The sequence below is a fragment of the Eschrichtius robustus genome, chromosome 13, assembly GCF_028021215.1.
Source record: "Eschrichtius robustus isolate mEscRob2 chromosome 13, mEscRob2.pri, whole genome shotgun sequence".
NCBI classification, from domain to species: domain Eukaryota; kingdom Metazoa; phylum Chordata; class Mammalia; order Artiodactyla; family Eschrichtiidae; genus Eschrichtius; species Eschrichtius robustus.
In genome coordinates this window covers 100,340,000-100,365,685 of record NC_090836.1, presented here as the reverse complement: position 1 = coordinate 100,365,685, position 25,686 = coordinate 100,340,000, and the positions used below count along the sequence as shown (strand labels likewise).

Sequence of the window (25,686 nt, the reverse complement as noted above, 5' to 3'; positions counted from 1 at the left end):
GAATTTCTTGAAGATGGAACCCTTTTATAGGAACATATTTGCAAAAGCATCAGAGTACACCCAGAACTGTCTGTAAATGACAAAAGACTTAAAAATGACCACAGTTAAAGATTTGATGAAAGTTCATAATAATGCAGTTGACAAGAAAATTAGTTATTTCTGAGATATACATTTTAAAGTAATAACTAGGATTATTACTTATAACATTATACCAGAACATATAAGATTTTTAGAAATTTCATGTAATGTCTGAAACATTTATATTAACATATGTCCATACATATTTCCATACAAATACAAATATAAGATTTTTAGAAATTTCATGTAATGTCTGAAACATTTATATTAACATATTTCCATACAAATAACCCAATGAAAGTTTAGTATTAGTTGTTTTGCTTGTTTGTTTTTTTATACTGCATGTTCTTATTAGGCATCAGTTTTATACACATCAGTGTATACATGTCAATCCCAATTGCCCAATTCAGCACACCACCATCCCCACCCCACCGCAGTTTTCCCCCCTTGGTGTCTATATGTCCATTCTCTACATCTGTGTCTCAACTTCTGCCCTGCAAACCGGCTCATCTGTACCATTTTTCTAGGTTCCACATACATGCATTAATATACGATACTTGTTTTTCTCTTTCTGACTTACTTCACTCTGTATGACAGTCTCTAGATCCATCCACGTCTCAACAAATGACTCAATTTCGTTCCTTTTTATGGCTGAGTAATGTTCCATTGTATATATGTACCACAACTTCTTTATCCATTCGTCTGTTGATGGGCATTTAGGTTGCTTCCATGACCTGGCTATTGTAGATAGTGCTGCAATGAACATTTGGGTTGCATGTGTCTTTTTGAATTACGGTTTTCTCTGGGTATATGCCCAGTAGTGGGATTGCTGGGTCATATGGTAATTCTAGTTTTAGTTTTTTAAGGAACCTCCATAGTGTTTTCCATAGTGGCTGTATCAATTTACATTCCCACCAACAGTGCAAGAGGGTTCCCTTTTCTCCACACCCTCTCCAGCATTTGTTGTTTGTAGATTTTCTGATGATGCCCATTCTAACAGGAGTGAGGTGATACCTCATTGTAGTTTTGATTTGCATTTCTCTAATAATTAGTGGTGTTGAGCATCTTTTCATGTGCTTCGTGGCCGTCTGTATGTCTTCTTTGGAGAAATGTCTATTTAGGTCTTCTGCCCATTTTTGGATTGGGGTGTTTGTTTCTTTAATATTGAGCTGAACGAGCTGTTTATATATTTTGGAGATTAATCCTTTGTCCATTGATTCATTTGCAAATACTTTCTCCCATTCTGAGGGTTGTCTTTTCGTCTTGTTTATGGTTTCCTTTGCTGTGCAAAAGCTTTGAAGTTTCATTAGGTCCCATTTGTTTATTTTTGTTTTTATTTCCATTACTCTAGGAGGTGGATCAAAAAAGATCTTGCTGTGATTTATGTCAAAGAGTGTTCTTCCTATGTTTTCCTCTAAGAGTTTTATAGTGTCCGGTCTTACATTTAGGTCTCTAATCCATTTTGAGTTTATTTTTGTGTGTGGTGTTAGGGAGTATTCTAATTTCATTCTTTTACATGTAGCTGTCCAGTTTTCCCAGCACCACTTATTGAAGAGACTGTCTTTTCTCCATTGTATATCTTTGCCTCCTTTGTCATAGATTAGTTGACCATAGGTGCGTGGGTTAATCTCTGGGCTTTCTATCTTGTTCCATTGATCTATGTTTCTGTTTTTGTGCCAGTACCATATTGTCTTGATTACTGTAGCTTTGTAGTAGAGTCTGAAGTCAGGGAGTCTGATTCCTCCAGCTCTGTTTTTTCCCCTCAAGACTACTTTGGCTATTCGGGGTCTTTTGTGTCTCCATACAAATTTTAAGATGATTTGTTCTAGCTCCGTAAAAAATGCCATTGGTAATTTGATAGGGATTGCATTGAATCTGTAGATTGCTTTGGGTAGTATACTCATTTTCACAATGTTGATTCTTCCAATCCAAGAACATGGTATATCTCTCCATCTGTTGGTATCATCTTTAATTTCTTTCATCAGTGTCTTATAGTTTTCTGCATACAGGTCTTTTGTCTCCCTAGGTAGGTTTATTCCTAGGTATTTTATTCTTTTTGTTGCAATGGTAAATGGGAGTGTTTCCATAATTTCTCTTTCAGATTTTTCATCATTAGCGTATAGGAATGCAAGAGATTTCTGTGCATTAATTTTGTATCCTGCAACTTTACCATACTCATTAATTAGCTCTAGCAGTTTTCTGGTGGCAGTTTTAGGATTCTCTATGTATAGTATCATGTCATCCGCAAACAGTGACAGTTTTACTTCTTCTTTTCCAATTTGTATTCCTTTTTCTTCTCTGATTGCCGTGGCTAGGACTTCCAGAACTATGTTGAATAATAGTGGTGAGAGTGGACATCCTTGTCTCGTTCCTGATCTTAGAGGAAATGCTTTCAGTTTTTCACCATTGAGAATGATGTTTGCTGTGGGTTTGTCATATATGGCCTTTATTATGTTGAGGTAGGTTCCCTCTATGCCCACTTTCTGGAGAGTTTTTATCAGAAATGGGTGTTGAATTTTGTCAAAAGCTTTTTCTGCATCTATTGAGATGATCATATGGTTTTTATTCTTCAACTTGTTAATATGGTGTATCACATTGATTGATTTGCATATATTGAAGAATCCTTGCATCCCTGGGATAAATCCCACTTGATCGTGGTGTATGATCCTTTTAATGTGTTGTTGGATTCTGTTTGCTAGTATTTTGTTGAGGATTTTTGCATCTATATTCATCAGTGATGTTGGTCTGTAGTTTTCTTTTCTTGTAGTGTCTTTGTCTGGTTTTGGTATCAGGGTGATGGTGGCCTCATAGAATGAGTTTGGGAGTGTTCCTTCCTCTGCAATCTTTTGGAAGAGTTTGAGAAGGATGGGTGTTAGCTCTTCTCTAAATGTTTGATAGAATTCACCTGTGAAGCCATCTGGTCCTGGACTTTTGTTTGTTGGAAGATTTTTAATCACAGTTTCAATTTCATTACCTGTGATTGGTCTGTTCATATTTTCTGTTTCTTCCTGGTTCAGTCTTGGAAGGTTATACCTTTCTAAAAATTTGTCCATTTCTTCCAGGTTGTCCATTTTATTGGCATAAAGTTGCTTGTGGTAGTCTCTTAGGATGCTTTGTATTTCTGCAGTGTCTGTTGTAACTTCTCCTTTTTCATTTCTGATTTTATTGATTTGAGTCCTCTCCCTCTTTTTCTTGATGAGTCTGGCTAATGGCTTATCAATTTTGTTTATCTTCTCAAAGAACCAACTTTTAGTTTTATTGATCTTTGCTATTGTTTTCTTTGTTTCTATTTCATTTATTTCTGCTCTGATCTTTATGATTTCTTTCCTTCTGCTAACTTTGGGTTTTGTTTGTTCTTCTTTCTCTAGTTTCTTTAGGTGTAAGGTTAGATTGTTTACTTGAGATTTTTCTTGTTTCTTGAGATAGGCTTGTACAGCTATAAACTTCCCTCTTAGAACTGCTTTTGCTGCATCCCATAGGTTTTGGGTCGTCGTGTTTTCCTTGTCATTTGTCTCTAGGTATTTTTTGATTTCCTCTTTGTTTTCTTCAGTGATCTCTTGGTTATTTAGTAACGTATTGTTTAGCCTCCATGTGTTTGTCTTTTTTACGTTTTTTTTTTCCCTGTAATTCATTTCTAATCTCATAGCGTTGTGGTCAGAAAAGATGCTTGATATGATTTCAATTTTCTTAAATTTACTGAGGCTTGCTTTGTGACCCAAGATGTGATCTATCCTGGAGAATGTTCCGTGCGCACTTGAGAAGAACGTGTAATCTGCTGTTTTTGGATGGAATGTCCTATGTATATCAATTAAATCTAACTGGTCTATTGTGTCATTTAAAGCTTCTGTTTCCTTATTTATTTTCATTTTGGATGATCTGTCCATTGGTGTAAGTGTGGTGTTAAAGTCCCCCACTATTATTGTGTTACTGTCGATTTCCTCTTTTATAGCTGTTAGCAGTTGCCTTATGTATTGAGGTGCTCCTATGTTGGGTGCATATATATTTATAATTGTTATATCTTCTTCTTGGATTGATCCCTGGATCATTATGTAGTGTCCTTCCTTGTCTCTTGTAACATTCTTTATTTTAAAGTCTATTTTATCTGATATGAGTATAGCTACTCCAGCTTTCTTTTGATTTCCATTTGCATGGAATATCTTTTTCCATCCCCTCACTTTCAGTCTGTATGTGTCCCTAGGTCTAAAGTGGGTCTCTTGTAGACAGCATATATATGGGTCTTGTTTTTGTATCCATTCAGCCAGTCTATGTCTTTTGGTTGGGGCATTTAATCCATTCACGTTTAAGGTAATTATCGATACGTATGTTCCTATGACCATTTTCTTAATTGTTTTGGGTTTGTTTTTGTAGGTCCTTTTCTTCTCTTGTGTTTCCCACTTAGAGAAGTTCCTTTAGCATTTGTTGTAGAGCTGGTTTGGTGGTGCTGAATTCTCGTAGCTTTTGCTTGTCTGTAAAGCTTTTGATTTCTCCATCAAATCTAAATGAGATCCTTGCCGGGTAGAGTAATCTTGGTTGTAGGTTCTTCCCTTTCATCACTTTAAGTATATCATGCCACTCCCTTCTGGCTTGTAGAGTTTCTGCTGAGAAATCAGCTGTTAACCTTACGGGAGTTCCCTTGTATGTTATTTGTCGTTTTTCCCTTGCTGCTTTCAATAATTTTTCTTTGTCTTTAATTATTAAGTAGTTTTAAAATTCCTTATTGAATCGGTCCTAGTTCTTTCACTTGGTCCCTTAGAAATATGTCCCTCAGATATTTGAAGGTAACTTAGCAGGCCAACACGTGAGTCACATCTTTCAAAGCTTCTTTCTCAGACGTGACTTCAAGCCTCTTCGCTGTTCTGGTCTCTTCTCTGAACAGGGATTGGTTGTCTCTGTTCCTCTGAGCAGAGCGCAGTGGCTCAGGGCTCATCCGCTGATTGGCCACAGGGAGAGCCTGGTCAGTTTCTAGCTGAAATCCAGATAGGCTTTGAACACTGCATGTTTTCCTTCCTGGGGAGAGAAGGCTAGTGTAACAAGTTTTGTTCTTAATGACCTCCTTGCCAGAGAATGCAGAAACCACATTTGGAAATTCTGCCTTTTTTCTATTATTCATATGAAGTCATACCATCTGCTTCAAACGGCAGGTTTATCCCCCCTCCTTCTTCTGGTTTTTTTTTTCTGCGAGAATAAAAGAGTGTATTTAGTCTTTTCCCCCCGCCCCCCATCTTAGCTCACCTTTGAACTCCTTATGCCCTCGGGGCTTGGCCCTCACCTTGTTTCCTGTGTGCTTCTGTTCTTACTCTCTGCAGAAACCTCGGTGACATTTTTGAAGCCTCTGTGTCCTCTTCCATCATCCTTCCTCTCCTAAGGCCCAAGCACTGGGATCTGCGTCTCTCTTCTGAACTTCGGGAACCACCTTTATAAGGAGTGCATGCCTGGCCGGGTTTTTTTCCACCCTAAGCGGTCCTGAATCCTGAGATGGCACGGTCACTTTTCATTGCGGCTCTGGCACATCCGCCTCACCTATCAGTCTCTGTCCTGTTCCAGGCAAACCCTGCTGCTCTTGGTCAAAGATTTTTCTCCCACCACCCAGGACCAAAAGCTGTCACTGAGTCTTGCTCTCTCAGCGATGCCCTGCTCAGTGGCGCTCAGCTAATGAAAGTGTAAACCCACCCAGAAGGCCAGCAGCTCCCCTGAGATGCTTACAGACAAAGCTCACATCCAGCTCCAGACCGAGAGGGCATCTCGGGGCGGGGGTCCTGTGATCAGCGATCGCAGCGCTGTGACTGGTTCCAGCAGGAGGCTGGTCAGCACCACTTACACTCAGTGCTGGTTGCTGTTCGGGGTGATGCCTTACGCCGTGGCTGACATGGCAGGATTGCCGGCAAAGAGCTCCTCGGATGGGGTCGAAGCATTATTTGTGACTAACCTAGAGTGGGGTAGCACTCAAAGACGTCATGCGCTGTTGGGATAAGCTAGGTTATGCTGCAGGGAGAAATACTGCCCCCCCACCCCCCCGCCCCGATCTTGAGGGCTTAACACAATGATGGTTTGTCTCTCATTCACTAAAGTCAGCTGAGGGTACAGGTGATTGTCCAGCTTACCTGTCCTTCTGGTGGAATCCTGATTGTCCAGGTGGATGGTGGTTTCACCTGCCCGAGGCTGAAGCACCTGGAAAACCCGACCTCTTCCATGCGGCGAGGGCAGAGAAGACTGGGCACCTGAAAGGCCTTGGAAATGACTCGCCTTATGTCTGCTCCTGTTGCATTGGCCAGATCACGTGGCTGCCTCCAACTTCAGAGAGGCTGGGAAGGGCAGTCCCCACGTACCGGATGTGAGTGGTCATCGGTAAGGTCCTCCCAAGTCACTGTTCTGCTCTCTCTCACACAGGTACTTTGACGAGCCAGTGGAGTTAAGGAGCAGTTCTTTGTCTAGCTGGGATGACAGTTCGGATTCCTACTGGAAAAAAGAGACCATCAAAGACACTGACATAATTCTGAAAACCGCAGGCTACACGGACAGGTATGAGTGCCAGAGCAGTGGGATTGTAGATAGTGACTCCATGCATCTCTAGGGAGATTCTCTAACGCTAGTAAATGATTTTGTTGTACTCTTTCAAGAATATTCTTTGTATCCTGGTCTGTATTCTGACCTCACAGTTTTTCCTTTCCCAGAATGTCCTGTAACTGGAGTCATGCAGTAACCAGCCTTGTTAGACAGGCTTCTCTGACTTTTCGTAGTGCACTTGAGATTCATTCATGTTGCTGTGTTCCTCCCTCTTTATTTTTGAGTCTGTTTATCCATTTACCTGTCAAAGACGTGTCTCCGGTTTTTGGTGACGATGAGTGAAGGGCTGTGTGATGCATCATCCAAACCAGGGAACTCGTTACTTAGAGTGCAGGGGGACAATACTAGTACGCTGGGACAACAGGTGTGACCTGGGATTGTCCTCGGTGACTGGGATATACCGTCATCCTGCCCATTTGGCTACATAATGTAGAGCAGCGTCTGACGTGCATGACCGTGTATCCAACAGTTACTAATTGACCTGTGGAACCAACTGAAGAGTGAAACAACAGGCCTTATTTTAAATAGCAAAGTTCATTCAGATGTTGTGTGGGTTGGATATTTACTCAGTTTTCCAATTAGAAGTCTCAGGCTTTTCAAAGTGGCCTAAAATCCCTTTACAAAATTACTGCCGTTGGCTTTTTAAAAAGTAAAATGGCATGTGCATACGTTACGAATGAGAAGTGCATTTGCCTTACTTCAAATCAGTTTAACCTAGCTTGGCTGTTTCTTGTTCTTTGTGCTGAGAACACTTAAGCTCGACTCTCTTCCCACAGTTCAAGTAACACCACAGGATCATTAACTATAACCACCGTGCTGTACGTTAGATCCCCAGAACTCATTCATCTTACAAATGAAAGTTTGTGCCCTTTGACCAACATCTGCCCATTTCCCCCATCTCCCTGGGAACTACTATTCTGCTCTCTGTTTCTTTGAGTTCAACTTCTTTTTTCTTCGATTCTGCATACACGTGAGGACATACAGTATTTGTCTGTCTGACTTCCCCCAGGTTCATCCATGTTGTCACAAATGGCAGGATTTCCTTCTTTCTTTTTTATAGCAGGATATTATCCCATTGTATATTATATACTACATTTTCTTTATCCATTCACCCATTGACGGCTACTTAGGTTGTTTCCGTATCTTGCCTGTTGTGAACAGTGCGGCCGTGCACATGGGACCGCAGAGATCTCTTCATGATACTGATTTTGTTTCCTTCAGATATATATACCCAGAAGTGGGATCATACGGTAGTTCTATTTTTAATTTTTTTACGAACTCCCACACTGTTTTCCATGTGACTATACTAATTTCCATTCCCACCAGTGGTATACAAAGGTTCCCTTTTCTCCAGTCCTCACCAACACTTATCTCATGTCTTCTTGATAATAGCCATCCTAACAGGTATGAGGTGGTATATCTCACTGTGGTTTTGATTTCCATTTCCCCGATGATCACTGATGTTGAACACCTTTTCATATACCTGTTGGCCTTAAACTTCCCTCTTAGTACTGCTTTTGCTATATCCCATAAGTGTTTCCATTTTTATTTGTTTTAAGATATCCATTTTTTTCTTTTTTTTTTTTTATAATTGAAGTATAGTTGATTTACAATATTGTCTTAGTTTCTGGTGTGCAGCAAAGTGATTCAGATAGATAGATAGATAGATAGATGCAACTGAATATGTAAGAATATATATATATATTCTTTTTCATATCCTTTTCCATTATAAGTTATTATAAGATGTTGAGTGTAGTTTGCCATGCTGTATAGTAGGACCATGTCGTTTATCTATTTTATTTTATTTTTTAGAAAATTGGTGGGATTTTTTTTTTTTTTTTTTTTTTGGCTGCATTGGGTCTTCATTGCTGTGTGTGGACTTTCTCTAGTTGCGGCGAGCAGGGGCTACTCTTCGTTGCGGTGCGTGGGCTTCTCACTGCGGTGGCTTCTCTTGTTGCGGAGCACGGGCTCTAGGTGCGTGGGCTTCAGTAGTTGTGGCACGTGGGCTCAGTAGTTGTGGCTCGCGGGCTCTAGAGCGCAGGCCCAGTAGTTGTGACGCACGGGCTTAGTTGCTTCGCGGCATGTGGGATCTTCCTGGACCAGGGCTCGAACCCGTATCCCCTGCACTGGCAGGCGGATTCTTAACCACTGTGCCACCAGGGAAGCCCTCTGTTTTACACTGGTATGTAGTAGTGGTATCTGTTAATCCCAGGCTTCTAATTTATCCCTTCCCCCAGCTTTCCCCTTTGGTAACCTTAAATTTGTTTTCTTTGTCAGTGAGTCTGTTTGTTTTGTAAAGTTCATTTGCATCATCTTTTTTAGACTCCACGTGTAAGTGATATCATATGAAATTTGTCTTTCTCTGTCTTACTTTCTTCACTTAGTATGATAATCTCCAGGTCCATCCATGTTGCTGCAGATGGCATTATTTCATTCTTTTTTATGGCTGAGTAGTATTCCATTGCATACATATAAACCACATCTTCTTTATCCATTCATCTGTTGATGGACATTTAGGTTGCTTCCATGTCTTGGCTATTGTAAATAGTGCTGCTATGAACACTGGGGTGCATGTATCTTTTAGAATTAGAGTTTTTGCCTTTCCTGTATATATGCCCAGGAGTAGGATTGCTGGATCATGTGGTAGCTCTATTTTTAGTTTTTTAAGGAACCTCCACACTGTTCTCCATAGTGGTTGCACCAACTTACATTCACATCAACAGTGAAGGAGGGTTCCTTTTTCTCTATACCCCCTCTAGCAATTATTATTTGTAGACTTTTTGGTGATGGCCATTCTGACCAGTGTGAGGTGATACCTCATTATAGTTTTGATTTGCATTTCTCTAGTAATTAGTGGTGTTGAGCATCTGTTGATGTGCCTGTTGGCCATCTGTATGTCTTCTTTGGAGAAATGTCTATTTCTGCCCATTTCTCGATGGGGTTGTTTGTGGGTTTTTTTGATATCGAGCTGTAGGAGCTGTTTGTATATTTTGGAAATTAAGCCCTTGTTGGTCGCATCACTTGTAAATATTTTCTCCCATTCTGTAGGTTGTCTTTTCACTTTGTTTATGGTTTCCTTTACTGTGCAAAAGCTTATAAGTTTGATTAGGTCCCATTTGTTTACTTTCGCTTTTATTTCTTTTGCCTTGGGAGACTGACCTAAGAAAACATTGGTACAATTTATGTCAGAGAATGTTTTGCCTATGTTCTCTTCTGGGAGTTTTTCGGTGTCATGTCTTATATTTAAATCTTTAAGCCATTTTGAGTTTATTTTTGTGTGTGGTGTGAGGGAATGTTCTACTCCATTGATTTACAGCATCCAGCTTTCCCAACACCACTTGCTGAAGAGACTGTCTTTTCTCCATTGTATATTCTTGGCTCCTTTGTTGAAGATTGTGTTTTAAGATATCCTTTGATTTCCCTTTTGATTTCTTCTTTGACCCATTGGTTGTTCAGGAGTGTGCTGTTTAATTTCCACCTATTTGTGGATCTTTTACTTTTCCTCCTGTTATTGATTTCTACTTTCATACTATTGTGGTTGGAAAAGGTACTTAATATGATTTCAACCTTCTTAAGTTTCTTAAGACCTAAATATCATTCAGATTTGTTTGTGACTTAGCCTGTGATTTATCCTGGAAAGTGTTCTGTGTGTGCTTGAGAATGTGTGTTCTGCTGCTATAGGATGGAATGTCCTGAATATGTCTTTTGCTCCATTTGGTTCAAGTCCAGTTTTCCGTATTGATTTTCTGTCTGGATGATCTGTCCATCGTTGAAAGTGGGGTATTAAAGTACCCTATTATTATTGCAGTACTGTCTATTTCTCCCTTCAGATCTGTTAATATTTGCTTATTATATTTAGGTGTTCCTGTGTTGGGTACATAAATATTTGCAACTGTTATATCCTCTTGGTGAATTGACCCTTTAATCATTCTATAATGACCTTTGTCTCTCATTACAGTTTGTGACTTAAAGTCGGTTTTGTCTGATATAAGTGTGGCTCTCCCTGCTCTCTTTTGGTTTCCATTTATGTGGAATAGCTTTTTCCATCTCTTTACTTTCAGCCTATGTGTGTCCCTAAAGCTGAAGTGAGTCTCTTACAGGCAGTGTATAGTTGTATCTTGGTTTTGTTTTCGTTTTTTTTTAATCCATTCAGACACTCTGTGTCTTTTAGTTGGAGAATTTAATCTGTTTGCATTTAAAGTAATTGTTGATAGTTAAGCGTATACTATTGCCATCTCATTAACTGTTTCCTGGCTGTTTTTGTAGTTCTTCTATTCGTTGCTTCCTCTCCTGCTGTCTTCCTTTGTGATTTGATGATTTTCCATAGTGGTATGTTTTGATTCCTTTCTCTTTTTCTTTTGTGTTTCTACTATAGGTTTTTGCTTTGTGATTACCATGAGGCTTACGTAAAACATCTCACAGTTATAGCAGTCTATTTTAAGCTGATAACAACTTAACTTAGATTGCATGCAAAATCTCTACTCTTTTACTCTCCTTCCCTACATTTTATGTTTTTCATGTCATAATTTACATCTTTTTATATTGTGTATCCACTAATAAATTATTGTAGCTATCGTTATTTTTACCACTTTTGTCTTTTAACCTTTATCCTAGAGTTAAGTGATTTACACACCACTATTACAGTATTAGAGTGTTCTGAATTTGGCTATATGCTTACCTTCACCAGTGAGTTTTATACTTTCATATGTTTTCATGTTACTAATTAGCATCCTTTCATTTTAGCTTGAAGAACTCCTTCTAGCATTTCTTGTAGGACAGGTCTGGTGGCTGGCAGTTGTTTTTGTTTTTGTTTTTCCAGCGCTTTGAATATATCATCCCACTATATTCTGGCCTTCAGGATTTCTGCAGAGAAATCTGCTTATAGCCTTACAGGGCTTCCATTTTATCGAATGAGTTTCTTTCTGTTGCTGCTATCAAAACTCTCTCTTTGTCTTTGATTTTTGACAGTTGTATTATATATTTCTTGGTGAAGGTTTCTTTGGGTTGAATCTTGTTTGGGGACCTATGAGCTCCATGTATCTGGATGTCCGTATCTCTCTCCAGATCTGGGAAGTTTTTAGAGATTATTTCTTTAAATAAGCTTTCTGCCCCTTTCTTCCTCTCTTCTCCTCCTGGGACTCCCATAATGCATGAATTGTGTTCTTGATGATATCCCGTAATTCACATAGGCTTCTTTGCTCTTTTTCTTTCTCTTTTTTTCTTTTTTCCCTTCTGACTGGATAATTTCAAGTGAGTTGTCTTCGAGTTCACAGATTCTTTCTTCTGCTTCAGCGGTCCGCAACCTTTTTGGCACCAGGGACCGGTTTCGTGGAAGACAATTTTTCCACGGACCGGGATTGGGGGGTGGGTGGTTTCAGGATGATTCAAGCGCTTTACATTTATTGTATTTATTCCTATTATTATTACATTATAATACATAATGAAATAGTTATACAACTCACCGTAATGCAGAATCAGTGGGAGCCCTGAGCTTGTTTTCACTTGCCACTCACTGATAGGGTTTTTTTGTTTTGTTTTGTTTTTTTAATTTATTTATTTTACCTAGTTATTTATTTATTTATTTTTTATTTTTGGCTGCGTTGAGTCTTCACTGCCGCACGCCAGCCCTCTTCCAGTTGCGGCGAGCAGGGCCACTCTTCGCTGCAGCGCACGGGCCTCTCAGTGCAGCGGCCTCTCTTGTTGCAGAGTATGGGCTCCAGGTACGTGGGCCTCGGTAGTTGTGACCCGTGGGCTCCAGAGTGCAGGATCAGCAGTTGTGACGCATGGGCCCAGCTGCTCCACGGCGCACGGGATCTTCCCAGACCAGGGCTCGAACCAGTGTCCCCTGCGTTGGCAGGCGGATTCTCAACCACTGTGCCACCAGGGAAGTCCCCACTGATAGGGTTTTGATACGAGTCTGCAAGCAATTGATTTATTACGGTCTCTGTGCAGTCAAACCTCCCCGCTGATGATAAGCCGTATTTGCAGCCACTCCCCGGCGCTAGCATCACTGCCTCACCTCCACCTCAGGTCACCAGGCATCAGATTCTCATAAGGAGCTCCCGACCTAGATCCCTCACATGCACAGTTCTGGTTCGAACCTACTGGGTTCACGCTCCTATGAGACTCTAATGCCGCCACTGATCTGACAGCAGGCGGAGCTCAGGCGGTAACGCGAGCGATGGGGAGAGGTTATGATTTCTATCTCTATGTTGAACTTCTCATTTTATCTGTGTACTATTTCCCTGATTTTATTGAGTTGTCTGTGTTCTTGTAGGTTGATGAGCTTCCTTAAAACAATTATTCTGAATTCTTTGTCAGGCAATTCTTTGGGATCAGTTACTGGAAAATTATTGTTTCCCTTTGTGGTATCGTGTTTCCTTGGTTTTTCATGTTCCTCGGAGTCTTGTGTTGCTGTCTTTGCATTTGAAGGAGCAATCACCCCCTCCAGTCTTTACTGCCTGGCTTTGGGTGGGAAATACCTTCAATAGTCAGCCCTGCTAGAGACGCTGAGGCTTACGCAGACCTGTTCTATGGATGCGCTCGCGCCACACTTCTTATTCCTTTTGGGGGGGTGACGTCTTAGGATGGTACGTCTTCTCTCAATCCCACAAAGCAGGACCAGGTGCCGAGAGCCTCCTGCTTGCTTTCCCTAGGGTGGTGCCCTGAAATGCTCAAGTCTGTGTGCTTTCTGCGAATCCCACAGAGTTGGGCTGACTTTCTGCACGTGCTCACTTGCTGTCTGCAAAGGCTTGCCCTCACCATCTGCAGGGGCACGTGCAGGGAGCCAGCTGTGGGGCCAAAGGTGCATGGGTGAGGCATGCAGAGCACTGGAGGGCCAGCTGGGGGCTCCCCGGGCAAAGTGTATCCAGTGATTTGTGAGCAGACCTCCTCGTGGAGTTCGGTAAGTGGTTAGTGGAATCCGTGTGGCTTTGATGAGTTCTGAGCCCTGGCTGCTCTGCTTCCAGCCTCCCCCAGCCCCTAAGCCGTGTTGGTCACCTCAGTATCCTGGGTGGGATGAGAAAGAAATAGGCACCCTTGGCAATGTCCCACACAGCTGGGGAGACCAGGCACCCGCTCACCACCCTCTCACCTTCCCCTGTGGGAGAAATTGCAGGCCACGTGGATCTCTGTTGGCACTGAGCTGTGCTGCCTTGGAGGAGGAGTGACATGGGCCCAGTGAAACTATTCCTCTTACCCTCTTTAATGCATCCAATCTTGGATTTTTTGCTCCAGCAGTGTGCTGGACCCTCTCTGCTGGACTCCTGGACTCCTCCCACAAAGGCATCCTCATCTGTGGGTGATTGTCAAAACCAATGTTCTCTAAGGGGTAATGGTAGAAAACTCCTATTCCATCATGTTACTGATGTCATTCCTGTTTTGCCCGTTGCTAACTGTAGACCTGCTCGCCGCAAGCCAGACTATGAGCCGGTTGGAAATACAGATGAGGCCCAGAAGAAGTTTGGCAATGTCAAAGCCATTTCCTCAGATATGTACTTTGGAAGACAAGCCAAAGCTGATGTAAGTGCCCAGGGGGTTTCTGTGTGGTCCCCACAGAGCAGGAAGCCAGCAGGGCCACGGGAGGTGTGGGAGGAGGTGCTGGATGCTGAGTGAGATGGAGTCAAGCTGCAAGGGACCCCTGTCCCCAGCGTGCTGGAGCAGGACTCGAACCCAGGTCTTTCTGGCTAATCGCCCCACTTTGCCGCTCCAGCTAGAGGAGTGATTGGAAGGTAGGGACAGTGTCTCATGTTTCTCTTACTCCTTTCGCAGTGTTTTGAATAGCCATCCATTCGATATCTTTTGAGTAAATTTCAGGAGATTTTTGATACACCTGTAATTTACTTAGCAATTTTTTAACCATAGCTAAATGAAGTATATAGACAGTTTCTCAATGGTAGGTATATTTATTTTCAGAAAAGAGATTATTGCCTCTTTTCTCAGAAATGTTAATGAGCTTATCTTAATGGAGTCTGGCTAAGCAGTAAGACTCAAATGGAAATGGGGAGCTTAAAGGTCTCCTTCTAATTGTGAAGCACTAATGTGCTTACGCAAAACTCTTATAGATAAGTGTTATTACTAGGCTTCTTGCACGATACAGAGAATAATTATTTCCTCAAGTGTACCGATTTTACTTTGTAGCAGTAGAAATTCCACTAGCACTTTGAGTGTATTTAGAGTTGCCACTTGGCTATTCTCCACCCACTAAAATCTGCCTTGTTTTAAAGTTGACAACATTCAAGTTCAGTTAAGAAATAACATAAGGCTATTGGGAGAGAGCTTCTTGGAGTGGCCTTTCCTGGCAGCTGGGTGAGGGCGGCACATGACAGAGCTGTCACTGCCACTCTCCCCTCTGGCTTCCCCTCCACTGACCGTTGTTGGCCGTGGCGTTGTGCGTTCATCTGTCTGCTTGTGATCCGCAGGACGTGAGCGTCATGCCGGCCCCCAGCCCGGCCGTGATAGCTCCTCAGTGATTCTTTCTGCAAAATTGCTCATGGTTTTTGGAGCCTAATGTTTCTTTTCTCCTGGTCTCCTCTAGTATGAAACCAGGGCCCGGCTGGAGAGGCTTTCGGCAAGTTCGTCCATCAGTTCGGCTGATCTGTTTGATGAGCAGAGGAAGCAGACGGCAGGTAGCGCAGGGAAGGGGCAGGCGGGTAGCGGGGCTGGCCTCCACCATGTCTGCGGTGTGAACGCGTTTTCTCCGGATAGGACTTTTCACTTTTCCAGGATTGTTAGCGGCCATTATCTGATGCTCCTATGGCCTCTGTAAGTCAGGCAGAGCAGAAGTTATTATTCGGGGCTTTGCACGTGAAGAGACCAAGTCGTGGAATTTAAGCAACGTCCCCAAAGTTACCCGGCATGTCGTCTCCCTGAACCGTCGCCACGGGGGGTGGGGTGCCTAGCATGGTGTGAACCTGGTGTCTGGCTCGTGTGGTGTCACAGCCTTGGAGGGGACAGCCCTGGGCTCCCGTGTGACGGGACCCACTCCCTAACTGTGAGACCTGGGGGATTTCAGGTCGCCTTTAGCCTCGGGCTCCTCCTCTGTAAAATGGGTGGGTAATATCCATACCTATCTCACCAGTTTGTACTGAGGCTGAAATGAGGTCCTTTTATGTAAAGTGTCACCTCGGGGTCTGGCACATGGCAGGCCCTCCCTGGCCCCTCCCGGACCCCAGGGCTGGTCAGAGCAGACAGAGCAGGTGAGTGCACCAGCCTCCGCCTCCCAGGGGAGACAGGGTGGGGCTTTGGAGCCAGGCAGGTGGAGAGGAGGGTCCAGACCCCGGTGAGGAGATGTCTGGGCCCCCCCAGGGAGTAAGCCTCGGCACACAGGCCCGTCACGGGCATCCCGAACCAAGCCCCTCTCTGCTTGTCCCTCTGACCCTGAGCCGTAGGAAAGCCGTGTTCCGGTCCCAGTCAGCCCTGAGTCAGGCCTCGGGGGTAAGGGGAGGGCCACGTGTCTGTCCCCTTTGTGTCGTGGCCGACGTTCAAGGAGCAGGGTCCTCTGAGGTCATTTCAGAAGCCCACTCGTCAGCAGGAGCACCCAAGCGGGGGGGGGAATCTCCAAGGCCTTCAAGGCCCGGGACCACCCCTCGTCTCCAACCCTGGAGGAGCTGGGCGTGGGCACGGAGGGACCCCACGCGGACGGCCGCTGGGCCTTGCAGCCACAGAGAACAGCTGTTTTCGGAGTCCAGAGAGAAACAGCCTCCACAGAGAAGGTCATGGGGGAGACCCGAACGCCTGGGGCCTTCTGTGTTGGGGCTTGGGGGGCGTTTCAAGAGCCACCGTGGCCCCGGGGTGAAGCGGGCACTGCCAGGCTGCGGTGCTGCAGTGAGAGGGAGGGTTCTAGCCAGGTGGGCGGACCAGAGACCCGCGGGACGCAGGCCCCGTGCGCGGCCCCGGGCAGGAAGCAGCCTAGGCCGCCCTCTGGCTTCGAGCCGGAGGGGCTGCTTTCTGACTGGCCGTTTCCTGCACTGCGCCTGGGCTGGGGCAGGTGCGGCTCACGGGCTTGTGTTCTCATATGCGAACTTCCGGTGTCCTGGCCTCTTGTCAGGGCACTTCCTTGTGTGGCCGCCCCGGCAGAGGGGTGCTCGGCTCCTGTGGAGGCCTCCCAGGGTCCCGCCTCCGCCCCCCGTGGGTCAGTGCTGGGCTGCCTCGTGGGCGCCCTGGCACAGGGGGCAGGGCAGTCCAGAGAACCTAACAGGTTGAAACTCACCCCTGGGCGTGTGTGTTTTTGTAATTCAAGTTACTGGAAGTTTCGCTCTGAAAGGTTATTGTTTGTTAAAAAAACCTTTCAGAGATCAAATGAGCAGCCTCTCCAATTGTTGAAGGAAGGTTGCAGCCAGCGATGACGTTTACCTTCCTGTCCCCTTTCAGAGAACAAAGGTCCATTGATTTTTTTTGGCCCTCTGTGGGTCCCAGACAAGCTGCCGTCCTGGGGACTCGCAACCATGATAGGACCATCCTGGGGTGCGAGGCAGCCCCTCCCCGGCGGCCAGTGGTCCAGCTCGCAGCACCTGCCCTCCCTCCTCCCCTTCCCTCCTCCATCCCAAACCCAGATGGTTCAGACCACGATTACCCTCATTCTGCATCTCTCATCAGATGCCTTTAATAACTGCTCTAAATGCAAGCCCATTGAACAATTCTCATTAAATATTTACTTTTTATTTAGAGTGCATTTCAGCAAAGAGCAAAAGCTGGTTTTTAAGAGAGTATTCTGTGTTCCTTATCTTAAATGTTTCCCCATCCGTGAAATATCAGTGCCACTGGGTAGATCACCTTTATAATTTCTTCAGGGTTAAGGGGAAGATGCCTCCTGGTGAAGTGAAATACTTCCTGGGGGCGTGCTTTAACCCTGGCTTTGCTCGGAGGCCATTCCCTTCCACGGTCTTGGAGGGAGTGGATGAGGAGCACACGTAAGCATCCACAGCTGGCACAGTGTCCGTCCCTGCCGTCACTCCAGAGCAGGGTCAGTTGGGGGACGGGGGACGGCCATGGCTGGGCACTGCCTCAGAGGGAGCCACTCAGGCTCAGAGGGAACCAGATGACAGAGCAGAGGTGGCTTTGTTCTTTGTTGAGAGCAGTGTCGGAACAAACGAAGCTGGAAACCCAGCTTGCCCCTCCGGTGTATTTCTTTCCAAAACCTGATTCTGATCATTTGAGTCTGACTGAACAGGGCCACCTGGGAAGCCCGGGGCGCTGCGGACGCACACCTCTGCCCGGGCTCGGTGCGCACTGCCCAGGGTCGTAGGGGCTCCTGGCGCGTTTGCTGTTGTCCCTGGCTCTCGAGGCTCCCTGGAGGCACCTCGGCCACTCTCTCCTTTCCTCCTGGCTCTGGCCCGGGGTCCGGGAGCCTGGCCTCTTTGGGCCTGTCGGCCTCCAAAGCACTGACTTCAGTCGGCCGTCGGGCGGTTTTGTTTGGTGATTTGCTGAACGTGTTTGTCATACGTCACAGCTGTGCGGTGCTGTCGCCAACCAGGTTCAGTTACACAAACCGGAGTCTTGTCAACCTGAGCGAAAAGAAGGGGCGTCTGTGCGCCCGAGTGGAGCGGCCACCGCAGCGCTTTGGTTCCACGTTAAACCTCCTGCCTCAGCTCTGCTCTCCTCTTTCAACGTTTCTCGAGTTGGAAGCTTGTAAGTGGAGGCGCTTCTGCTGAGGTCACCTCCGCTGACCTCTGGGGCACAGCTCCCTCGCCCCTGTGGACCTCGCCACGCCACGGAGCAGCTGTGACTCTGGCCCTTTGCGCTCAGGATTTCACACTAGCTCTTCATTTCCTCTCAGATGCATCTTCCCGGCTGGTAGCACCACTGTGCTGGGCTTTGAACCCAAGTCCCGTCACTGGGCTGGGCTGTCGCTCTGTCATTGGCAAAGGGCTACAAGACTCTAAAATGTCACCCAGAGGCAGAGAGGAGAAGCAGCCGCACCTGTGGCCCCTGCCCAAGTGCTGGGCACGGGACGGCGCTGTGGGAAGACACACTGTCTCTCCTGGGTGGCGTCCGTGCTGGAGGGTAAATGCGTGCCTCCTGTTTGGTTCTTGGAAAGGGACCTGGCTTCTGCTGCTGCTTAAGGGGCAGGTGGGTGTAGAGTGACCTGCGGAGCCGTGGGGCAGCTGGGCTGGCTCCCTGGAGGATCTGCAGGGTTTGGGTTCTCTCACAAAGTCTCTGAGCCCCTCCGGCACCTTATTACAGCTGTGTGACAAAAGTGCGCCGCAAAAGCCCATCTGTCAGCTCTAGGGACCCCTTTATGTGTAGTAACTCTGATGCGCTTCACCTGTGTGCAATATGCTGCTGTCTGTGTTGGGACAACCAAAACTTAAGCAACAGAAACCCAGCCAACGGCGGCCTCGCTGAAGGTGAGGGCTCGGCCTCTACCTGGGAGCGCTGGCAGTGCGCTTGGCCCTGCTGAGTCGGCAGACAGCCTCACCCACCATCTGGCTTTCCTCCTGGGGTGAGCCTCCTCCCGCACTGCCAGAGGCTCCCTCCTTCCCTCCTTGGGGAGTGAGTGGGAGGGGACAGCCCTAGTCCCAGACGGCTGCAGCGGCGCCTCGTCCCCACCAGTAACCCCAGAGCAAGCAAACGGCTCCCCTCCCTTGAGAATACGGGAATCCAGGAAGGCTCTGATTGGCTAGGTCTGGGTCACGTGCCCACGCGTGGTTTAGGGGGCTGGGGAAGAGACCTCCTGCCGAGGAAGGGAGGAGGGCTTTTACCAAAAGAGGGAAGGGATGCTGAGTCCGAAAAACCCACAGATGTCCGCCCGTCTGCCATTGACTGACTACTTCTCTGTCAGGTCTTGTGTTAAGTGCCTGGAGGAAACAGGGGCCCAGAGAGGGTAAGGAACCTCTCCAAAGGCACACAGCTTGGAAGTGGCAGTGCCAGTATTTGAACCCGTGGTGGTCCTAAGACCTAGTGCTGCATCTTCTCTCACCGTGGGGTCTTGCAGCTGCTTCGTGGTAGGGCTGGCGCTGAAACCCACCGCAGGCTCCTTTTCCCTTAACCACAGCTGCTGCTTATGGGCTGGAGGGGAGGGGGGGGGCCGAGTTCTCCAAAGCCATCGGGTCCCCGGGCACTGGCTGTGCCATCCCTGCGGTAGTGACGAGCCAGCGTCTGCTCTGTGTGCAGGAAACTACAACCTCACGAGCATGCTGCCCACGGCCCCCGACATGGCCCAGTTTAAGCAGGGAGTGAGATCCGTTGCTGGCAAGCTCTCCGTCTTTGCTAACGGAGTCATGACTTCGATTCAGGTTAGTGAAACGGGGATGACGTTAACTGAGTTTGATGGTGGGTTCATAGTTTTGAAAATGAGATTTGGACCACTCTTCAGTTGCTGGAAAATTAGATTTTATATTATTGATTTATATGTTTGCTACAGTGTAACCCAGGACATCATGAAAACCAGAAATTATAATTTCATTTTTGTTTAAATTTTCTAATTTATGACTCCAGAGGAACTGTTACAGGAATTGTCATGATCGTGACCTACGTTTTTCCTATATTGAAACAGAAATATTAAGAAAATAAAAAATTACCCATAATCCCACCTCACGGGGAGACTTCCGTTAATATTTTGGTTTATTCTGTTTTAATTCTAGATTTCTGTGCATACCTGTTAATAATTTTTAAAGGGTTGTATTGTATATGTGGTTTTGCATCCTCTTTTTTCTTCATGATGTTTTGTTATGAGCACTTCCATGTTGTGAAAAAGTCTTCAGAAACCACATTCTGAGTGAAAATAGATGTAATTTATTTAAATATTCCCCGAGTTGGGTATTTAGATTGTATTTCAATCTTTTAAATGAGGCAAGAGTGGAACATGCTCATGTATAACGCTTTAAGGCTGACTCTGATTATACGAAGACTATTTTGTGAACCTTCTAGCTTACGTCACGTTATTTTAGGACGCTATTATTAACGTAAAAGACGGCTGTAGGGAGTAGGACCTAATCGACGTGGACTCTGCTGCCGCTAAAGGGGGCTCCCGGGTTGGGGAGGTGCCCCCACTGTGGAGAGGTCCTCTGTTGTCCCGGGTTGGGGACGTGTCCCCACTGTGGGGCTCCTGCTGTTGGTGACACAACCTTTGGTTAGAATTCGCAGAGCTCCTTCACGTCCCTTAGGTCAGCCGAGCCCACGTCAGTCCTTCCGCGGAGGTGACATCCCTGTTTTTTGTAGGTGATCATCCCCAGTTTATAGATTGAAAAACAGAGGCACAGAGAGGTTCAGGTGCTCCTGCAAGATCACTCAGCTGAACCAGAATTTCAGGGTTCCTCTGTCCCCCCATCACACCTGCCCCCCGGAGGGCTCACCATGGGGCCCTGCACCCCTCACAGTCCTTCCCACAGCCCAGGGGCCACGGCACGGGGGCCAGGAGCTCCCAGTTCCCACTTCCTCGGGTGCGGGTTCCCGTCGCTGCGGCACCCGTTTTGGTGGCACTGAGAATGAGGAACTGATGCTGATAGTCGTAAACTTTCGTGTTGGTTCTTTCTGTAGGATCGCTATGGTTCTTAATACTGACGTTGCGATATGTATTTCCTGGAGAAATTCCTCTTTAAATGAACCAGTGACCACATCACAGACTGCAGTGAAGACCAGCCAGTTTTGTGGATTGTTTTGCTACTTTTTCACAGGGTATACATACATTACTGATTTTTAATATTTCTTTTGAGAAATTGTTATTTTTGATGTAGTAGAAGCTTCCTTGCGATTTCTGTTTTGCGTGACTACGTGCACACACCTTCCTTCTGGCATATCCGTGCACACCCCTGCCTTATTTCCTTGGACTCTCTGGTTTCAACAGCTGGGGGTCTGGAAACAAGGGCTCCTCCGCCTCTCCTTGGGGGGCGGTGGGGGTGCGGTCAGTGCTGTGAGGCTCATGGGCTAAGGGTTACCAGCGTCAGCTGATACGAGAAGGGCCTGGAGAAACAAAATTCACAACGTTATATTTCATTAAAAAGGGAACAAAGAATAAAAACAAAAGACCGAAAATGGCTGGTGTCTAATTTGACAGATTGCTTCATTTATATTTCCACATATTAAGGTGATTTCAAAATAATGTTTAAAGACGTCTGTCCCTTTGAAATTGTTTATTTTGGATGATCGATAAATTTAAAAATAATTTTCAGTGAGTGCTTTTAACAGCCTAAGCTTCTACATTGCCAAGCAAATTAATCTTTTGACAAGGCGTTGCTGTTTGAATTTATGAGAAATGTAAGATGAGAACTCCCTAAGTGCATTTATAAATCGAATAGTGTACAGAAGTAAAAATGAATAAGGTAAGAAGACACACCCACAGAAAATATTCCAGTACGTGGGAAAATAGTCATTGTAATTGGGTAGTTTTCTTAACATTTTTTATCTTAATCTTGGTTTTCAAAAAATTACAGAATGTGTACAAATGAATGAAAGAAAAACAATTTGGCTGTGTTTTAGACAGCATTAGAATATATTGTTCAGCACAGTAAAATATATTTGACATTTTGATGAACCAGAAATGTGGTTTCAACTGAATATTTTGTGAATTTTTCTTAAAAGCTCAAATTTGTAGACTTCTAAATACAATAAACAGTTGCGGCAGATCGTGTTGCCTACTTTTTTTTCTTAACGAAAGCTTTCCCAATGAATCATAAAATCAAGGCTCATGTTGTAACATTGATGCACATTTGATTAGCACGTAATTCCAGATGGATCTGTTTTTAGGGTGTCTGTGAGGCCTGAGGTGCAGCTGTCCTGAACTGAGGTGTCGTCCATAGCACCGGAGCAGGGCTGGAGCCCTTGTTGAAAGTGAGGGTGTGCAGAGTGGCGTCTTTCAAGCCCAAAACGCTGCCCTAACAAGGTGCCGCAGCCCCGGCAGCCTGAACAGTGGAATGTACTTGCTCACAGTCCTGGAGGCGAGAAGTGCAGGGTCGGGGTGGCGTCAGGGTGGTTTTGGAAAGGACTCTTTCCCTGGCTTGCAGACAGCTGCCTTCTCTTCTGTGTCTCACCCAGCCTTCCGTCGGAGAGAACCAGAGGTCCCTCTGTTGTCTCTTCCCCTTATTATAAGGGCACAGTCCTGTGGGATCTGGGCCTCTTTAACCTTAATTACCTCCTTAAAGGCCCCATCTCCAAATGCAGTCATGTTGAACTTTAGGGGGACACAATTCCGTCCATAACAGTGTCCATGAGAGGCTCCCACACTGAGTTAGCCCTGCTCCAGGCTGGGGCCTGGGCTCAGTCCACCTCCAGGAAACCCTCCGAGCAGGTTATGTTCCCATTTTACCGGGGGAGCGAGTGAGACTCAGTGAAAGGTCCTCCCCCGACTCTGAATGTGGCCTTGCTTTTCTCCATCATTGAACTTCTTCACACGAAGGGCCTCTGGACCACGGGGCCGTGGCTGGCAGGAGCCCCATCTGGATGGGCTCGCGCCACTGCACAGCACTACCCGCCCCGTGGTGTTTTGTTTTGTAATCAATTTGCATGATGCAAGATGTTAGTTAATAATTGTTCTAACAAGTCACATTTGGGATCTATTGATTAAAAAAGAAAATGGTGGGCTTCCCTGGTGGCGCAGTGGTTGAGAGTCTGCCTGCCAGTGCAGGGGACGCGGGTTCGAGCCCTGGTCTGGGAGGATCCCACGTGCCGCGGAGCAGCTGGGCCCGTGAGCCACACAACTGCTGAGCCTGCGCGTCTGGAGCCTGTGCTCCGCAGCAAGAGAGGCCGCGATAGTGAGAGGCCCACGCACCGTGATGAGGGGTGGCCCCCGCTTGCCACAACTAGAGAAAGCCCTCGCACAGAAACGAAGACCCAACATAGCCAAGAATGAATGAATTAATAAATAAATAAATAAAATTAAAAAAAAAAAAAAAAAGAAAACGGTGGGTTTCCCTGCTGGCGCAGCGGTTAAGAATCAGCCTGCCAATCCAGGGGACACGGGTCCGAGCCCTGGTCCGGGAAGACCCCACATGCCGCGGAGCAACTAAGCCCGTGCGCCACAACTACTGAGCCTGCGCTCTAGAGCCCGAGAGCCACAACTACCGAAGCCCATGTGCCACAACTACTGAAGCCCACGCGCCTAGAGCCCGTGCTCCACAACAAGAGAAGCCACGGCAATGAGAAGCCCGCGCACCGCAACGAAGAGTAGCCCCTGCTCACCGCAACTAGAGAAAGCCCGTGCGCAGCAACGAAGACCCAACGCAGCCAAAAATTAATTAATTAATTAATATTAAAAAAAAAAAAAAAAAAAAGAAAATGATGATATGACAATCCAAGGACCTGAAGGAAACTGGCCGAGACTGGGCTGTAGGGTTAAGCAGTGGTGCTTTGAAAAAGATATTTATTATGCTTCTGTTCTTGCGAGCAAAGCCAGTGAGGGCCAGGTATTTCTGTGAAATTAGGAAAAGCAAAGGGAGAGAAAGGGGAAGCGGAAGGGAATGTTTTACCAAACAAGCTCTCTGTGAAAATGCGGCATTTTTTGATCACCTTGAAGAGCTGTTGGGAATGTAGGTAAATGGATGTGAATGGAGATGTAGGTGCTGCCTGGAGGGGGCTTTCCCAGTGAGCTTGAACCCAAGAGTGAGACCGTGGGGCTCCCAGGGGGGTGGGGAGCCTGGGGGGCCTGGGTGACGCTGGGGGCCCGAGCAGAGCCGACCCGAAGGCCTCAGACAGATGCCAGGACTCCGGCCAGACTCCCCCCTCCCACTTGCTCACAGGCAGTTTGAGGCTTCAGGACACCTGTATCCTTCTCGCCTCTGGACACTCAGCCTGAACACCTGGCTCCAATGTGACTCTCCCCCAAATCGTGGGACGCCACCTAGGGAACCCGGGGTCTCCTCGCTGGCCCCTTCCAGCTGTCAGAGCCTCCCCCAGACCTCCACTCTGCCAGGCCCCTCTTGGACCTAGGCCGGCCTCCTGGGTGCTGGCCAGCGTGCCCCTCCTCCCACCTAAGGCCCCACCCTCAGGTCTCCGTCCTTCTCAGTGACCCAGATCTCCCTTCTAGAAATTGCAGCCCTCCCCGAGACACTTCTGATGCCCCAGTCCTGCTCCCCTTCCGCCTTTTCCCACAGTTGCCTCCCTCGTCCTGTTTATTGCTTGTGTCTTCCCAGCACCGGTAGAACACAAGTGCCCTGAGGACAGGGTAGTTGGTCCGTCTGGTTCACGGGTTCTGCCGGTGCCTAGAACCGTGGCTGGAGCACGTTTTGAGGGAAGGAATTCCGTCTTCCCAGCCCTGCCCTGCAGAGGGTGATGTGCTAGCGTGACAGGAGATGCTGAAGCAGGAGCTGGGCCAGGCCTCAGGCAGGACGCTGGGGCTCGAACCCTGGACAGACTTTCCTGGCACCACTAACCCCGTGCCGCAATCCCTGTTTTAGGCACATTTTCCAGCCATCTCTTTCACCACCACTCGTTTTGGTTTGTTCACAACGCTTTCCCTGCCCACCCACCCCCGCCCCCCCCAAGAGCTCGGCGGGCCCACTGCCATATAAAGCAGGTTGCTAAGGTGGGCAGACGGGTGACAACCTCCCAGGACACACGGTGGGCAGTGGCAGTGGCGTAAGAGGATTCGGGAAGCCCGGCATCAGGGTCTGGGTCCGCCACTGGGACTCAAGGTGACCGTGACCTCCCAGGGTCAGACCCTGAGGCCCCAGCCCTCCCCCCAGTGGTGCTCCTGCGCTCAGGATGTGGGGTCACTGACCTTCCCCCCAGACCCGAAAACTGCTCTGCTCTCCGTGGTTACGTGGCTCAGACACCCTTGTTTGCACTGAGTCATGTGATCGATTTACAAAGGCACCTGTGCTTTCTCCCGTCCCTTCCATTCCGGGTCCATTTTCCTCTATTTGTAGTTCTTATCGTCCTGCCTGCCCAGGTCATTTGTCTCGCTGAAAACAACAGCGCAGTGGCAGGAACGCCAGCCGTGGGCCTGGCCTGGACAAATGGATGGACAGACGGACGGAGACCCCAGGGGTATCTCTGACCACACAGGCTCCCTCGCCTGCCCTCCACCCTCTGTGCTGGTCCCTCTCTGGGGCCCGAGGCGCCGGGTCATGGGGCCCCCTGCCCGCTGAGTGTCCCAGGTTTGCCCTGAGG

General features: G+C 46.8%; 1 protein-coding gene across 1 annotated transcript in view; it reads left to right on the top strand.

Moving 5' to 3' along the window:
* Positions 1 to 21,615, top strand: part of ARFGAP3 (ARF GTPase activating protein 3) — a 58,023-nt gene extending 36,408 nt beyond the window's left edge. The window contains exons 12-16 of the mRNA XM_068560280.1: positions 6,466 to 6,597; positions 14,043 to 14,163; positions 15,179 to 15,269; positions 19,756 to 19,877; positions 21,121 to 21,615. Coding sequence (XP_068416381.1) covers positions 6,466 to 6,597; positions 14,043 to 14,163; positions 15,179 to 15,269; positions 19,756 to 19,877; positions 21,121 to 21,138 — 484 coding nt within the window. The 3' untranslated portion in view covers positions 21,139 to 21,615. The remainder of the gene's footprint in view (positions 1 to 6,465; positions 6,598 to 14,042; positions 14,164 to 15,178; positions 15,270 to 19,755; positions 19,878 to 21,120) is intronic.
* Positions 21,616 to 25,686: the final 4,071 nt, after the last annotated feature.